This window comes from Leucopleurus acutus (assembly GCF_964270905.1).
Source record: "Leucopleurus acutus genome assembly, chromosome: 7".
Classification (NCBI taxonomy): domain Eukaryota; kingdom Metazoa; phylum Chordata; class Mammalia; order Artiodactyla; family Delphinidae; genus Leucopleurus; species Leucopleurus acutus.
The window spans coordinates 105,306,090-105,324,894 of record NC_139150.1 but is presented as its reverse complement, the minus strand read 5'-3'; the positions used below and the strand labels follow the sequence as shown (position 1 = coordinate 105,324,894).

The 18,805-nt window shown below is 42.3% G+C and overlaps 1 protein-coding gene across 1 annotated transcript in view; it reads left to right on the top strand.

Moving 5' to 3' along the window:
- Positions 1-11,390, top strand: part of NUGGC (nuclear GTPase, germinal center associated) — a gene marked incomplete at both ends in the record, with an annotated part of 41,016 nt that extends 29,626 nt beyond the window's left edge. The window contains 6 exons of the mRNA XM_082842365.1: positions 1,465-1,622; positions 3,083-3,224; positions 4,393-4,501; positions 5,574-5,710; positions 7,733-7,823; positions 11,245-11,390. Of these exons, the coding sequence (XP_082698491.1) occupies positions 1,465-1,622; positions 3,083-3,224; positions 4,393-4,501; positions 5,574-5,710; positions 7,733-7,823; positions 11,245-11,390 (783 nt within the window). The remainder of the gene's footprint in view (positions 1-1,464; positions 1,623-3,082; positions 3,225-4,392; positions 4,502-5,573; positions 5,711-7,732; positions 7,824-11,244) is intronic.
- Between the last annotated feature and the right edge of the window lie 7,415 nt (positions 11,391-18,805).

Here is an 18,805-nt window from a genome sequence, read left to right as displayed (position 1 = left end):
GTAAGTGTCAATTAGATACACAGTAAGAAAGCACCCTATAATCTCTCACTTGGCACACAAATTGTTGTTTTATCTTTTCATTATTCAACAGTTATATGGGGTTTCTAAGGGATGAGAGATAAGAAATGTGTGTGGTTGTTTAAGCCATGAAGTTTGGGGTAATTTGTTTCATAGTGATCGGCAACGAAGTGACCCTGGAGAGAACTGTTTCTATACGATGGTGGAAGATCCCAGATCACAAAAAGTGAATGAGTGGGTGGGTGCTGAGAAGGCGAAGGCACGAGGTGGGGACCAGTCCTCTGAGACAATGTGCTTGTGGAGGAAGAAGCAGCATCAGGCACCTTCAGGCTGTCACCAGGGCTTCATCCCAGGAACTGTCCCCGCTCTCCTCAGCCCTTCAATGGCTTCTTTACTCTGTGACTATGGGCGTTCCTATTTGATAAGCAACTTGCCCTTGCGATCAGATATTTGGGCAGACATGTATATACTAACATCATATCTTTAGGTAACATAGTAAAATAGCCTAAATGTCTAATCATACGAGAATGCTAATGATATGATACATCCATATGACATTACATGGTTATTCCAATAATTTTTTGGAAGTATTTACAATGAATTCAGGAAATGCTCATGTTATAATATTAAGCAAAAATGGCAGAATATTAAAATAGAGATAGATGACAGATTGATATGGGAAGATAGATATGGATAGATAGATAGAGATAGTATGATGCCAGTTGTACCATGCTACATGGCCATTCACGGAAAACATATATCATTGATTAATGATCACAAAGGCCTCTACTGAAATTTCAGTCAGTGTAAATGTATATTTTACTCTCTTTACTGAGGATCAATCACCATGTGGCTAAAATTTGTCAAGTCTCTTATAGCTCTAGCTTCATATTATTTTTTTCTTCCGATGTGTGAGTTTATGTCTCTGGGAGAAAATACTACAAAGAGATACACATCAAGTTACATTTTATCAAATATGTAATAAAAAGTGTAAAACATCAAGGCTGTGCTCGGAAAACCTAAAACACATACTCGCGGTAGAGTCAGAGCACACTTTCATTTAATAACTGCTCATTTAGCACTTATTTATCAAGCATGACCTATACCAGGACCAGATGGTGAGGATATCACGATGGATGAAACATCGGGCCTGATCTTAACCAGCTGATGGTCCAGTTTAGCAGCCTGATGAGTAAAGAGACAAACGCAAAGCTGTATGTAAGCAGAGAGCAGAGGATGCTTTGGGAACCCAGGGCAGGGGCACCTGCCAACTTGAGGTGTGACTGCTGTCCTCTCTGTGTAGCTTAATAATACATTGAAAGATCATGTCTCTACTCTTCCCTGTGATTCTTAGTAATGGTGTTTGGCCAAAGGCAGTGCAGCTCTGATCCCGTGAATTCTAGGTAACACCTACTAACTCCACTATCTTATTGTTTAATTATCCAGAGGAGTAGAGGAAACCAGGGTTTTCACCAGACTCTGAAAGCGGTTTGCCTGAAAAACGGTATCTATGCCTCCAGGACTCTTGGGAGAATAGATCTGAACGAAGCCATCACGCAGCCCATCTATGAACAGATTGATCCTGTTTTTGGAGGCATTTTTAGGTAAAGGATCCTTCACTTGGATCCTCTGTGAACAAACATGCGAAGAACGCTCATCTTTAAGAATTTGTACTTTGGACCTGGAAGGGTCCGGAGTAGCTTGCAACTTGAGGAGGAAAACTTAGTCTTTGGCAAAACACAAAAGCCTTAGTTTGGTTTACTTAAAAATTTCCTGTGGTGACCTGGAGTGCAGCTGGAGATGCTGCTTTCAGATTAATATTATGATTCTCATTATTTTCCAAATATCTCCTACATGCACCGGGGGTCTGAGCCCAGGACAGGGGTATTTGGGTTGGAGAGCGTGGAGTTAAGGAACCACGCGGCCTTTGTAAATTTCCCTGAATGAGGAAAGGAAAAGTGGCTCATGGTGACTCTGCTTGCTTTTGACACACAGCGTGATCACACAGCGTGCGGTGGGGGGCTCGAACCTTCACAGCACCCCGTCCTTCCCTTTTTCCTTGACCTCCGATCCTTTTCTCCATCCACAGAAACAGTCTCTCCTAATCCCCAGCCTGTCCCCAGTCTCCCTCCTTTGCCCCTGGCATTTCACCTGGCCTACCACCCTCTCCTGTTTGAGCCATTCTACCTTTCCTCGATTCTTAATCAGTGCCTCCACCCCCGTGCCCCCAACCTTCCTTTAAATGTGTTTGGAATCCTGCGATTCTACCTATGCTCACCCACCCCTGTTTACACATCTGTAGGGTAAACTCCAAATTCCTTGAAACGGCCTTCAAGACATTCCACCTGCTTCCAACTGGCCTTTCCCATCTCTCCCCACCCCCCTGTCAGTGTCAACCCCTGGCTTTAACCAGCCTGAGGACAGCAAAGAGCAACTGAGATGTACCAGGGACTTGTGCTAAGCACTTTGCATGCATCATGTCATCACATCCTCCCCATAACCCCCTGAAGTGGCTCTGGTCTTCTTACAAGTGAACACACTGCCATTCGGAGGAATCGTATAGTTTTCCCAGGCTCATAAGAAGAGAGCTAGGACTTCAAGCCTCTGCCCTCTCCTCTACTCACCTGATGCTTCTTATTCCTGGGATGTCCTGAAACCTAGTTCACTATGTCCTCCCTGTGGAGAATGCCTCCTCCTCCTTTTCACGTTCCTAAATCTTACCCATCTTTTAAGGTGTAGTTCGTCCCACCCTTTCAAGTGGGAACACCTGGGCAGCAGAAAGACTATGAGTTTTTAGGTTAAACAGACCGGTGCCCAAGGTCTGGCCCTGCTACTTACTAGCTGTGTGACTTTGAACACATTAGCTACCGTCTCTGAACCTCAGCTTTCTCATCTGTAAAATGGACATCATTGCACGGACTTCATTATAGGAATTTTGTAACTGTTAGATCTCGTCCTCCTTCTCTTAAAAATGAGTAAAAGAATACCAGCTAGTTTCCTCTTTGTTTTAACCCCACAATAGCCATTGTTGTCTCTTAACATTTTATCGTGCTTTCCCCTGTAGGTCTGGGAAGCCCAGTGATGGCTCAGCTCTGATGCCCCACATAGATGCTTTTAAGCACTCTCTGCAGGAGAAGATGACGGAAATTGGGATAAGAAATGGCTGGAAATATGATAGCTATAAAAAGAGTTTCCTGATCCAGGAGGTAAGATCCTTATAAAGTGAAGGGGGCAGCGAGGTTGGGTAGTGGTTTTCTTCCCAGCGGGATTTTGGAGGTTGCCTGTCTTTTCCCACCTGTTTCCCTGGAGTGTCCAGGGTCTGGGTGGACCTTACAGCAGGCACTGTGGGATACGGAACATAGTGGGATGGGGCGAAGAGAAGCGGTCCTGAGTCTGCTACAGACGTAGCGAGCTTTGTCCCACTGAGAAGAAAGGAAGAGTAAATGCTGAGATTGTCAAGTAGCCCCTGTTCCCAAGAAGAATCTTCAAAGAATCCTTAGAAGTATAAACATTTGAACCCACTTGTAACATTCTCACCGACTTCTTTATCATTTTTGCCGATATCATGAAGTATTATCCACAGCGGTGAAGTTTAAAGAAGAGTCTTTTGTTGTAGATCATTTTTTAGCTTTGAGGCCTCAAGACTCTTGTCTGGGACTCATTTGCTTAGTCCAGGCTGTCTTAGTCTGTTTGGGCTGCTGTAACAAATACCGTAGACCAGGCAGCTTGCAAACAGCAGAAATTTACTTCTCACAGTTCTGGAACTGGAAGTATAAGATCAAGGCGCAGGCAGGTTTGGTGTCCGGTTGGGCCTGCTTCCTGGTTCACGGGTGGCCATCTTTTTGCTGTGTGCTTACATGGCAGACGGGGCAGAGGAGCTCTCTGGGGTCCTGTCTATAAGGGGAATCATCCCAATGGGGAGGGCTCCCTCCTTAAGACCTAATCACCTCCAAAGGCCCCACCTCCTAATGCCATCACATCGGGGTTTAAGATTTCAACAGAAGAATCTGGGGGAACGTGACTATTCAGTCCACAGCAGAGGCCCAGCCCAAATTACAGGGTAACACTAGAGAAATCGCCTGTGCCTCCCCCGCCCTCCCCCAAATGCCCCATCCCAGCAGCTTGCATGCACCCGAGTTCAACTCTGCAAATAGTTATCGAGTTTTCTGAGGTGCCCGGCACTGTGGGAAGCACTTGGGGATAGAAAAGTGCTTCAGATAAAGTTCCTGCTTGTGAGGAGTTCACAGTGGCGGAGACGTGTGAACAGCCAACGATAATACAGGGCAGAGGAGGCGGTGGCCGTACACGGGAACCCCTGCCCTGCTTCTATTAAGGGATTGTCACAAATGGCTTTTTGTTAACGTGGATTCTCAGATAAGCGCCATCCTGGGAGGCCTGGAGGGACACATCCTCAGAAAGAAGAGGAGGATTTATGAGTCTCTCAGCACCTCTGTTCAGAACGACCTGAAGCCCTGTTACGAAGGTGGGCCCCCGAGAGTAACTTTTCCACCTCCTCCGGGGTCTGTCGGCTCCTTTAGCATCCTAGTCTGCTGCTCCCCCTTCAAAGTATTTGTCCTCCTGTGTCCTGAGTCCCCATAACACTCTTGGTCTACAAATTAAAACCAAACAATTGCAAGGGTGTGGGGAGAGGTCAGTCATGACCCATTTCTATCTGTGTGTTTCTAGTTCTTTCTGTCTACCCTTTATCTAGACACCTTGCTTCTCCTCTCCGTGCTGCATCTCAGCTAATTAAACTATAAAATCCATTATCCAATTCTCATCCTTATTTTCTTTAAGTATTTGTAAACTCACTTTCCAACTTTTTCTTGGTTTGGTGGTCCCACTGTTTTTTTTTTCTGGGGTGGGCGGGTGAGTTTGGAATTTTGGAAGCTTCTGCTTAATACACTCATTAGATTTTCAACATGAAAATGATCTAAACATTGAGTTAGTGTTTTGTATCATGTTATTCTATTTCCACGGTGTAGAAAATGGTGCTACATGTATGAATATATATGTGTATGTAGGTAGGTATGTATAATACATATGTGTGTGTATGTGTGTGTGTGTATAGTTTGTTTGCTGGTCTTTTTTTTAATGTGCTTTTTAAATTTATTTTTTATTTTTAAAATAAATTTATTTATTTATTTTTGGCTGCGTTGGGTCTTCGTTGCTGCGCGCAGGCTTTCTCTAGTTGCGGTGAGCGGGGGCCACTCTTCATTGTGGTGTACGGGCTTCTCATGGCAGCCGCTTCTCTTGTTGCAGAGCACGGGCTCTAGGCGTGCGGGCTTCACTAGTTGTGGCACGTGGGCTTCAGTAGTTGTGGCTCGTGGGCTGTAGAGCACAGGCTTAGTAGTTGTGGCGCACTGGCTTAGTTGCTCTGCGGCATGTGGGATCTTCCCGGACCAGGGCTTGAACCCGTGTCCCCTGCATTGGCAGGCAGATTCTTAACCACTGCACCACCAGGGAAGTCCCTGTTTGCTTGTCTGTCCTTCTGGTGCTAAAGGTCTCTAAGCAAGTCCTTGCTGTGCTGTGACTGTGACTATCATTTTTGCCAGAGGTAGCTCAGATCACGGGCAAAAAAGCATGTGAAAGAATGAAAGATGTCCTCAGAAGAGGGCTGGACCGGCAGGTGGACGAGGGCATGTTCGAACGGGCTCAAGAAAGGATGCAGCACCAATTTCACCAGCTGAAGGTATTTGACATCCATGGTTTGAATTCCAGTCCCAAAGAGGCTCCTGGGGGAGCACAGGAAGCAGGTACAGAAGACAGAAGAAGTAGTAGTTGTTTGGGCCCAAATAGAGCCGGATGCCTTCTCTAGAGAGTGCCCAACCGATGGCCATGATTCTGGGGAGGAGGCCAGCCTCCACTGCCACCACATGCTGGCTCGGGCTTCTCTCTGAGACCGTGGCTTCGGAAATGCAGCCCCTCCAGCCCTCTCCTGCCTCTTTCCTCTTTACTGAGTCATCACTAGGACAACTGTAATATCTAGAGGGGATCCTAAGCTCTTCACAAACATGAGTTCATTGAATCCCCAGCAACTCTGTGAAGTATACTATTATTGTTCCCATTTTACAGATGAGAAAATGGAGGCAAAGAGAGGTGTATCAAGAGGTCACACAGCTAGTAAGTTACAGAGCGGGGATTTGGGACCAGGTAACCTGGCTCCAGCAATAGCATAATCTTAAGACAGATTTTTTTTAAAATGAGGGAAAATGACTTGTCTACATAAAATACCAATAGATAAATGCCAGTCAACTATTATAGATCAGTCTGTTACAGTCCCTGGCATAGATTTAGGTGTGATGCTGTCTATCTCAGAAGACAGTTCCTAACAGTTTCCTCAACCCTAAGTGCTTCTGTCAAGTACGCTTGGATGATCTTATCCCAGCCCTGGGTCTCTTAGCTAGCCAACCCCTCCCCAAGTAATATAAGTTCTTTGTTTTAGTCCAAGGTACTGCTGGCTGCCCCCCACCCTCCCCAGGCCCTAAGCCAATAGGGTTTGCAAATTCACCAGCCTCAGTCCAGGCTTAGCTGACTCTCTCCCAACCTCCTGAGGACCCCGGCTCCTTGCTATTTCCGTCCACCTCTGAACCAGCCTGCTTCCTGAAACCTGCTTCTGCACAATCTCCTCTCCCCGCTTCACCACAGTTATGGAAAATACATTTCTCCACAACACAAGGCATGTAATATCTCTTGGACCAGGCTAAGAGGTATCTCATTTACCAGGCGTGGTTTAGTTTCCATCATTTAACATATTACCACCGAATACAAATACCTGCAGAAAATTTGCCAAACTCTACAGCTGCCAATCCCCACTGAATGTTTAAAAACCGGCCCTTAAGGTGCCCAAGAAGACAATTCCACGGAAAAATGATTAGCACGTTGAGCATGTACAAATGTATCTTAAGTGACAGCCATGCAGGAAGGTGAAACTGGGCAAGACCACAGAGGGTTCCCATTCTCTGATCTCACAAACAAGGAAGCTGAGGCCAAGGGCCTGAGGTACTAGAAGAAGGTTCACAGATGCAGCTGAGATTAGAGCTTTGGGTTCCCAGCCTGGTGCATTGAAGAAAAGACCATAAGACTTGGAGTCAGGAGATGCAGGTTCAAAACTAGGCTCTGTCAGGCTAGTGGAGAGTCCAGTGTTTTTCAACGGGAGGCAAGAGATGCTTAGAAGAGGAAAACTGGTTTTAGTTGATAGAACGACTGACAGTAGCAAGAAGACATTTCTCAGGTAGTTGGAAAGTTATATATTAATGGTGTATTATGAAATGCAGGAGGTCAACAAACATTTACGCAGTGACTAAATGCATGATAGGACAATGGGACGGTGACCCTCGCTTTGCCTCTTTTTCTGTCTCTGCGGTGGCTGTTATCCCCCCACCACGCCTCTGAGACTCCTCGTTATTCCTGATTTGGTCATTCAGCATCAGAGGTACAATTTCCACGAGTCTGGGAAAGGAGATACAAAGGCAGGTGGGACCCCTCAGAAATGTTGTCCTGATGACTCTGGTCACCCAGGGTATTCTCAAGCGGTCCACCCTTGGACCTGACTTTGAAAAATGTGCCAAAATGCAAACTTTGAAAAAGTTGCCGAAAGACAATCCCAGTCGCTAACACTCTCTGGCTGGGGGATTGGGTGGGGTCCCTTTCATGAGATTCCTTTCCCTTAGGCTGTGCCCTCCTAACAGAATGACCGTCCTTTGTCGTGTAGAATGGAATCACGGAGAAGGTGAAGGGCAGCGTCACCACCATGCTGACCCTTGCTTCGTCCCAGGGGGATGGGCTCTACAAGGAGCTTGCAGGTAAATACATACAACCTTTGCATAAAGGGTGATGATGCCACACCCTTACCCCACCCCCCAAACTGTGGCTGCTCTTTGCTGGATTTAAAGAAATTAAGTTAGGAAGAATTTCTAGGGCAAGGGATGGAGATGATAAGAACAAAACTGCCCCCTCCTTTGCTGAGCACCCAGCTGAGACCAAGCATTATATTCGGGTTTTCTGTACAACGTCTCACCACATTCTTACATTCACCCTCAGGGGCAGGCATTCTTGCTCCATTTTGCAGATGCAGAAACTTAGATAATGTGCTGAGGATCCGTAGCTGGAAAGCGGCAAAGTCAAGTCCATACCTCTGTCCTGGTGTCTCCATAAACCCATTCTTTTAGATTGATATCTTCCCATGAGAAGCCTCATTTTCTGGTTGTGGTGGAGAAGGTTTGTTTTCATCCACCAGGAAGCTGGGGATGCAGCACCAGGGGCATGTGGTACAGGCAACCATCTCCCCTTCACACCATGGGCTCCACCAGGTCCCCTGGTGTAAACCGGAAAGTGTAAACTGGTGCAAACAGCGACTGGGCAATTGCTAGCAAAATTAAAAATGTGCACATCCTTTGGCCCAGCAATCCTTCTTCTAGGCATTTATCCTCTGATATCCTCATCCATGGCAGAGTGGCACGTGCACAAGGTTATTCAGGCAGGGCAGCATTGTTCATGGTGTCAAGACCTCAGAGATCCGTCCATAGACTTAGGGGTCATGATGGTTAAGCTCACTTAGCTACACCACTAGTAGAGGACCTTGCAACTGGTTAAAAAAAAAGCAGCTTTATATGTAGCTGTAAGAAACAAGCTCCAAGATATATAGTAAAGTAAAAAAAAAAAAAAGCATGTAATATGTTGCCATTTGTGAGAGAGAAAAAAGGAAAAGCATATGTTTGTGTCTGTGTATGCAGAAAAATCTCCATGGGATATACAGCAGCTGGTCACACTGGTCGCCTCTAAGGAGGGGAACTGGAGGCTGGAGAATGGGGAGGGCAGAGACTCGCTTTGCACTGGGTCTTTTAGGTTTTAAACTATGTGCACAGTTGCCTGCTTGGAAAAAAAAAAGAGCTGCTGCCTTTGGTGAGTCCATCAGGGTGAAAGTGGTCAGGGCTATTTCCAAAGAAAAAGCCACAATTTCTGCTTCTAAAGGTCTGTCCTGCACTTAACGTATTTCTTTGGAAATCATCGTTCTCTCCCAATTCTGGCTGGTGAGACGGCCGTCTAACCTGTTCCTAGTGGTCTCTGGGAAGGAGATACGACACCCTTGCACTGCAATTTATCGGTCTTTCCCATGACCATCTGTCTTGAACCTGTTTTAAGATTAGAGTCACCCAATCGTGTCTTCTAAGAACCCCCCCCCCCGAAGTGGTCAAAGGTCTTCCGACTCTCCAGGTCTCACAGACAGAAAATGTTCCCCTGAGTTTGATGTAAATTACTCTTTGCCATAATTTAAGACCGTCTCCTTTTCTTCCCATCACCAGCAAATATACACTATGTAGGGAGTACTGTGCCAGGTACCAAAGAGGTCTGAAACAGTGCCTGCTCTGAGTCTTAGCTGGGTGTTAAGACAAGATGTGCAAGACTGTAAATCACAATAGCAGATCATATGCATTCACTCTACAAGAAACCACAGCCCCCTCCTAGGCGCTGGGCAGTGTTCTAGGTACTGAGGATACAGCAGTGACCAATACAGACAAAAATCTCCACCTTCATGGAGCTTACAACCCAGAGGGCAGAAGGGAGACAGGAAGCAGAATAAATAAAGTGTGTGGCAAGCCAAAGAGTGATACATGCTATGGAGAAAAATAAAGCAGGGAAGGAGAGAGAGAGGTCCCGGAGGAGGGGCCAGGGTGGCCAGGGAAGGTCTCACTGGAAATGTGACATTTAAACAAAAACCTGAGGGAGGGGATGCACTTGGGCACCAGACTGTTATTCCCACAGTGCAGAAGACAGTGGTTATTCAGGGCTGGGACACTGGGGTAGCTTCAAGTAAGCTGGGCCCTAGAATGGAGCCTGGAAGGATAAATACGATTTAAGAGGCAGTGAGGAAATGGGAGACCTTCTAGACTCAGGAGAAAGACAAATAGACTCAGGGTTCTGACTCCCTTTTTTTTTTTTTTTTTTTTTTTTTGCGGTACGCGAGCCTCTCACTGTTGTGGCCTCTCCCGTTGCGGAGCACGGGCTCCGGATGCGCAGGCTCAGCGGCCATGGCTCACGGGCCCAGCCGCTCCGCGGCATGTGGGATCTTCCCGGACCGGGGCACGAACCCGCATCCCCTGAATCAGCAGGCGGACTCTCAACCACTGCACCAGCAGGGAAGCCCCTGACTCCCTTCTTGGTCAAGGTCTTGGCTCCCATCACTGGCCAGCTCAGGGTGGGTGGGTCTGAGTCATGATGCCGGGCATATAGAGCCAAGGGCGATGGAGGGGCTTCCAGGAGCAATGCCAGAGCCAACCCCAAGGTCAGTCTGAAGTGTCCCTTCAAAGAGGACTGTGTTTGTCAGGGTTCTCCAAAGAAACAGAACCAATAGAATGTATACGTATGTCCATACAGAGAGAGAGAAAGAGATCATTTTAAGGGATTGGCTCATGCAACTATGGCAGTTTTGTGCATCCGAAATCTGATAAGGGAGGCCAGCAGGCTGGAGATACAAGAAAGACTTGCAGTTCAAGTCCAAAAGCAGTCTGCTGGAGAATTAATTCCCTCTTGCTCAGGGGAGACCAGCCTTTTGTTTTAGTCAGATCTTCATCTGATTAGATGAGGCCCACCCACATTGCGGAGGGCAATCTGCTTTACTCAGAGTCCACTGATTTAAATGTAAAGCTCATCCAAAAATATACTGACAGAAACAACCAGAATAACGTTTGACCAAATATCTGGGCACCACAGCTCAGACAAGTGGACACATAAAATTAACCATCAAAAGGATACCATTTGATTGCAGGTCATGGGCTAAGAGCCTGAGATGCCAAAAGTAAGAGCAGATTCCCTTAGAATGGGCACAGCTGTGGGGAGAGAGATCGGAAAAGGAGAGAGATGCCTGGAAAAGACTTGGGGGAGGTTTTGTGGGGGGTGTGCTTTGTATCTCCTTCCACTGAGCACTTATGAGGCCTTTGTAAAGAACTCAGTGATTTCCCAGACCTTTTTTATGGGTAGGTTTGTGTTTATTTTCAAGGTGCCCCCTATGCTGAGATAAGCCTTAAGATAAGAGCAAGAATGCCTGGTTTGATCGAGCTATTTATAAAACATATTGACTGGACTGTCTGATCTCTAAGCTCCATTCTCAAGCTCAGATTCTGGGACAGGTGACCGAGGTCAGAACAGGATTCTCGGGGGATTTGTTTTCTGGGGACGTTTCTGAAAAGGACTACCTCCTAACGCTTACTTTCTGCTCTTCTGTAGATGTCAAAAGTGAATACAAGGAGATGGAGAAGCTGCACAGGAGCCTGAGGGAGGTTGCTGAGAATGCACTGCTGCGTAGGGGCATGCAAGATTTCCTTCTGAGAATGTCCCCCAGCAAATCTGGCCCCCCCAAAACATGGATTTAATTCTTGGGGCTTAGCACCATTGAATACAAACCTGGAGGCAAATAATCAGATTTACTACTGTTTGTTAAAACCTAATAAAGAACACCTCCCAACTTTGGGGGGCTTTATAGACAACTCAGTATATTGTTACTTCTGTCATAAGCTGAGTACGAAGCAACATCATTTCATTTTTCTACTATTGCCAGAAAGAGTCATCGTGAAACCCTCACGAAGGTCTAAAGCTTTAGGGACAAGAAACGTGTGCTTTACTGGAGAAAAATATCTAAACAGCGAAAAACTTATATGTGGAATCTAAAATATGATACAAATGACTTACTTATGAAACAGAAACAGACTCACAGACATAGAAAACAAACTTATGGTTACCAAAGGGGAAATGGGGTGGGGAGGGATACATTAGGAGTTTGAGATTAGCAGGTACAAAGTACTATATGTAAAAAGGATAAACAACAAGGTCCTACTGTATAGTACAGGGAGCTATATTCAATATCTTGTAATAAATTATAATGGAAAGAATATGAAAAAGAATATATATATATATAACTGAATTGCTTTACTGTACACCAGAAACTAACAAAACATTGTATATCAACTATAGTTTAATAAAAAGCAAACACCAAAAATAAACATTGAAAAACTTAAATATTGAGGAAAAAAATTGCAAAATAAAGCTTTAGGGACCCAATTCTATTTGCCCTTTTAATACTGATGAGACTTTTGGGTAAGGAGGTAACATTGTGCCATGGAAACAACGTGGGTTGTTCTGTGGGTTGAGAGCCAGACAGATAAGAGACCCGGCTTTACCACTTCTCAGGATTGTTATCTAAAATGAGCACTTCTCAAACATTTTGATCTCAGGACCCCACTCTTAAAAATTACTCAGAACCTTAAAGAGATTTTTTGATGTGGGTTATATCGGTTGATATATACTGTACTCAGCATTAAAACCAAGAAAAATTGTAACTAATTATTTACTAATTCATTTTAAAATGACAATAATAAACCCACTACATGCTTTCATAAATAACATATTTTTATGAAAAAAAGTTTTCAAAAAAATTTAGTGAAGAAGAGTGACATTCTTTTACACTTCTGCAAATCTCCTTTATTCTCTGGCTTAATAGAAGACAGCTGGATTCCCTTATCTGTCTCTGCATTCAATCTGTTGCAATCTTTTTGGACAATGAATATGAAAAAAATACAGTCTCACAGATACAGAGGTGGAATACGGAAGAGTCTTTTAATAGACTCTTAGGTCATTTCTGGATATCTTCTTTGATACTACAGTCTTGACAAGTGGTAGTTTCTTAAAGGTTAGTTGCAGTGTGGAATCTGAAATCATACTGGTGAATTTTTTTTTATATCCTGTTACATTAAAATACATTTCTATCTCATATTCTGAATGTATCTTTTACCAATTGTGGTGTCAGGCGTTGGTCATTTTGAAAACATTCATTCACTGGGTTAAGCAGACCTTCCAAATGTTGCCATTTCACTATATAATACTAAAAATCATATTTGTTGATATCTCCACCAACTTCACCAGGAAAGTTTTGAAGTACTGGGAATCTGTCAAGCTCGTGGTGGAAGATACAAGTTTTATAAATATCCATTTTCCCCTAAAAGTTCAGCTTATCATTGGCAACAAATACTGTCAGGTGTTTTCTTTGAAGTGATAGTTTCATTTTGTTCATTTTCGAGAAAATGTCCACCATATAACTAAGTATGATTAACCATAGTTTGTCTGTCAAATGCCATTTCAAACAAAAATGATGTTCCATGAAAATACTGTCAAGTTCAACTCACAACTGAACCATACAAGTGCTTTTCTTTGAGGCAGTAGAAGGGCTTGAAGTGTACTCGCCATTCTGTCACATAAATTGGCATCTACTTAAGGGTCAATAATGAATAGAATTAATAACATAATATTTCACTAAGAACATTTGAAAGTGAAACTGGCCTTTTTTTGTTTTAACTGCAAGTGCAGAATAGTGAGAAATACAATAGTTACTAGAATAGTTTGGTGGCATTGCCTTGGTTCATGCTAAGGTGCAAGTGGTTTTACTACCTTTGTTTTTAAACCTTCCATGTAAGGGTCAACATGGTAAAAAGAAAAAGGCAAAAAACGTCCTAATTCTAGTATAAAAATAGTTTGACCTACCAGACCCCAGAAGTATTTCAAGAACCCCCGAGAATCACAAATCATTTAAACTCCCTCAGCTTCAGGTTATTTATCTCTAAAATATGAAAACAGTAATACCTACCTTGAAACTACTAGGGGTGCCAGGAAGTTTAAAATAATGCTTTCAAGAATGCTTTTGACACACTGTACTCAAGACTACTTGATAAATGGTTATTATTTGGGGGCAGAACAGAAGTTGCATGGTTTAATGGCTTGTTTATTGGGATACTTGGCTAATCCCAGCTCTTCCCACTACTAATATGACTTTTGACAATTCCTTAACATCTCTCAGATTTCATTTTCTCATATACCAAATGAGGGAGATGAACTGGATGGTTTTTAAATCTTTTGCGTCTTTAAAATTCTAGAATTTTAAAATTCTTCCCTTCTTATTTTGGTGTTTTTTTTTTTTTCCCTGAGTAGGATAAAAAATGATTCATCCATGTAGGTTAGGTGGGTCTCAGTGCTTCCTTTTCATTTAAAAATTCTAAACACATACAGTTCCATTGCAGTTTGCATAGTTTCACTTTTTATATTTCAAGTGAGGAATGTGGATGACTTCTACTTCCAGCCATGCTTGAGTAACAGGGACCAGATTTACCCTCTGGCCTTAAGCCACTAAAAAAAAAAAACCAAGCAAGATTTATGAAACAACAGTTTTCAGGTAGGAGAAAATAATAGTGCGGGAAAAGGATCCCTGCCAGAAGGGAGACCAAAAAGGTGAGCCCTACAATTGCCCATTCTGCTGCCTGAATAGAGTTTCCAGGCCACAATACAGGAAGGCAGAATCCAGACAGAGCCTCAGGTCTCCCTGAGTTGAGACAGAGTTCAGAGTTTGGCGAGTCCAAGGTGGTTAGAATTCACAGGGTGAGTACCACGAAGAAAAGAGATGTACAGAGAGAAAGCTCCAGAGGTATGAAGCAGGTTTCCCTTGAATCTTAACTGAGTACTGACTAGCACATGCAACTGCCCAGAAAGAACCACTGGAAAGGAGCAGCCAGAAAAATACCTAAATCTCACATCAAGCTAGGGGCAGCCTTGGTGGAAAGACCCTCATACACATGGGGTGTCAAGTAGAGTTCTCAGAAGAATATTGCCTTAATATCGGGGCCAAAATAGTCCCAGATTAAAGGTTGCTGTGCACCCCCCTAACAAAGTTTAAAAACAAGCTTCAGAAGGATCAAACTGTTTTCAAATAACTGCATCCCCAAACGAAACATGATAGCATTTAAAGGAATAAAAATTCCAGCACCCAACAATGGAAATTTCACAAGGTATGACATCAAAACAAAAATTACCAGATACGCAAGGAAGCAGGGAAATATGACCCACAGTGAAGAGAAAAATCAGTAGAAGCAGACCCAGAAATGACTCAGGTGACAGAATTAGTAGACAAGGATATTAAAATGGCTATTACAAATTTACTCCAAATGCTCAAGAAGATAGGATAAAAGATAAACTCAATGAGGAGAGAAATGAAAGAAATGAAAAAGACCCAAACTGAACTTCTCGAGATAAAAAAAATTTAATGTTCAGCTGGAATTAACAGCAGGATAGATGCTGTTTAAAAAAAAAAGGTTACTTTTTTAAAAAGGTAAATATGTGAGGTGATGGATGTGCTAGTTAATTAACTTGATGGAGGAAATCCTTTTACAATGTATATGTATATCAAATCATACCAAACCATCATGTTGTACTCTTTAAGTATCTTACAATTTTATTTGTCAATTTTACCTCAATAAAGCTGAAAAAAAAAGAGAGAAAAGAAGAGTGCGCCTGAAGACAGCATAACAGAATACAGTCAAAATGAAACACAGAGAGGAAAAAAACTGAAGAAAAAAAAAGAACAGAGTATCAGTGAATTATGAGACATCATAAAGCAACCTAAAATATGTGTTACTGGAATCACAGAAGGATAGGAAAGAGATGCAGATATGAAAAAAAAAAACATTTAAAAGCACAATGGCTGAGAATTTCCCAACTTTATAGAAACTATAAAGTTAAAGATTCAAGATGCTCAGTGAATCCCAAGCACAAGAAAACAGGAAAATCTCACCAAGACACACGATAAAAAAATTGCTGAAAACCACCAGTAATGAAGAGAAAATCATAAAGCCAGTGTGGGGGGGGGAAGATATTAAACACAGAGGAATAAAGATAAGAATGACAGCAGACTTCTCATCAAAGGCAATGCAATTCAGAAGAGAGAGAAATGATCTCTTTAAAGACTGAAAGGACAAACAAAACAAAACCATTAACTGAGAATTCTACACCCAGCAAAAACATTTTTCAAAAGCCAGGTGATACAGACTTTGTCAGACATACAAAAGCTGAATGAATTCATTACCAGAAGATTCATATTATAAGAAATGTTAATAGATAACTAATAAGAACCTACTGTATAGCACAGGGAACCCTACTCAATACTCTGTAATGACCTATATGGAAAAAAATATCTAAAAAAGAGTGGATATATGTATATGTATAACTGATTCACTTTGCGGTACAGCAGAAATGAACACAACATTGTAAATCAACCTCCAATAAAAATTAATTTTAAAAAAGAGGACTTCCCTGGTGGCGCAGTGGTTAAGAGTCCACCTGCCAATGCAGGGGACATGGGTTCGATCCCTCGTCTGGGAAGATCCCACATGCCGCAGAGCAACTAAGCCTGTGTGCCACAACTACTGAGCCTGCGCGCTAGAGCCCATGAGCCACAATTACTGAGCCCCCGTGCCACAACTACTGAACTCCACGTGCCTAGAGCCCATGCTCCACAACAAGAGAAGCCACCACAATGAGAAGCATGTGCACTGAAACGAACAGTAGCCCCCCACTCACTGCAACTAGAGAAAGCCCGTGTGCAGCAATGAAGACCCAAAGCAGCCAAAAATAAACAAATGAAATAAATACATTAAAAAAAAGAAATATTAAAGAATGTCCTTCATTCAGAAGGATAATGGTACCAGATGGAATTTTTGATCTTCATAGAGAAAAGAAGTACACTGAAATAGTAAATGTGTGGGTAAATATATAAGACTTTATCACTTTCCTTTCATCTCTGAAAGATTTAAAATATTGTTTAAAGCAAAAAGAACAACAGTGTACCACAGGGTTTATAACATGTAGAAGTAAAATGTATCAGTATGACAACAGCACAAGGCCAGGAAAGGAGAAATGGAATATATTGTAAGGATTTTATATCTAAAGTGATATAATATTACTTGAAGATAGAGTGTGATAAGTTAAAGATGTATACTATAAACCCAAGAGTAATTACTAGAAACACAGAAGAAAGATATATCTAATAAGCTGCTAAAGGCAGTAAAATGGAATATTAAAAATACTTGAATAATCCTAAAAAAGGCAGGAAAAGGACCAAAGGAACAAATAAAAGATGGTAAAATAGAAATATATAGCCAGATGGTAGATTTAAACCCAACCATATAAATAATTACATTAAATGTAACTGACCTAAAACACTAATTAAAAGGCAGAGATTATTAGATTGGATTGAAAAAAGCAAGACCCAACTATGTGTTGCCTACAAGAAACACACTTTATTTATTTATTTTATTACACACTAGATTACTGATTTATTAAAAAAGGATGCAAATCAAATGAAGAGATATATAAGGCAAGGTCCTGAATAATGGAGCTATGTCCTTGTAGGGCATGGGGCCTGGCATGGTGGCAAGTGGAAGTATGATTCGCCATCATGAAGCTCTCAGAAAGGGGAAGAAACCCACTTTAAATATAAAGACACAAGTAGGTTGAAAGTAAAAAGATAGAAAATATATACTTCAAATCCTAACATAAAGTTAGAGTTGCTATATTAATATCAGTCAAAGTATTGATTTCAGGGATAAAGAGAGTCATTGAACAGTGACATAATGGTTAATTCATCAAGAGTATATAACAATCCTAACTGTACACCACAAACAGTTTCATGAAGTACATGAAGCAAAAGCTGATAGACCTCAAAGGAGAAAAAGCCAAATCCACAATTACAGTTAGATATTTCAATACCCCTTCTTGTTAGTTGATAGAACAAGTAGAGAAACTCAGAAAGGATATAGAATACTTGAATAACGTATCAACCAACATTATAAATTGATATTTATAGAGCATTCTACTCAACGGCATCAGAGTACACATTCATTTTGGTGTACTTAGAACATTTACCGAGATAGACCCTATCCTGATCCACAAAACAAGTCCCAATAAGTTTAAAAGTATTGAAATCATACAGAGTTTATTCCCTGACCACAGTGGAATTAAATTAGAAATCAATAACAGAAAGAAATCTGGAAAATCTCCAAATATTTGGAAAGTAAACAACACACTTCCAAATAACCTCTGTGCAAAGTGAGGTCTGCAAACTAACATCTTGTTGGATTTATATCTCTCTCCTCCAAATCTTAGTTTTTCCCAAATAAAATTACCTCATTGCTAACAGGAGGTGTAGAGTTGACTGCAGCCAAAGCTTAGTAAGTTAGTCGGAGCTGGCACTGGCAGTGGGGCTGTTTGTTAACTGCCTGAAGAACATAACTGAGAGCTGTCTGTTAGGAAGGCACTTAGCTGGCAGAGCAGAACAAATGGGGAAGAAGTTGGGGCAGAGTTTTGAGTCCTGGCTGATGCTAACAAGAATCCAGGAGAGAAGATCAGAACAGATGCCGGAAAGAATGGGAAAGCTTATACAAAGCTTACACACGAAGGGTGGAATCAAGAGGAATACAGGAGATTCAGGAACAAGAGCTGCTGGTTCAGGTGGTCGATGTCGGGAGCAAGAGTCTTTCATTTGCACTGGTCAGAATGGACATGATTAAAAAGTCTACAAACAATAAATGCTGGAGAGGGTGTGGAGAAAAGCGAACCATCCTACGCTATTGGTGAGAATGTAAATTGGTGCAGCCATTATGGAGAACAGTATGGAGGTTCCTTAAAAAACTAAAAATAGAGTTGCCAAATGATCCAGCAATCCCAATTCTGGGCGTATATCCAGAAAAAATGAAAACCTTAATTCTAAAAGATACATGCACCCCAATGTTCATAGCAGCATTATTTACAATAGCCAAGACATGGAAGCAGCCTAAATGTCTATCAACAGATGAACAGATAAAGAAGATGTGGTATATATATACAATGGAATACTACTCAGCCATAAAAAACAATGAAATAATGTCACTTATAGCAACATGGATGGACCTAGAGATTATCATACTAAGTGAAG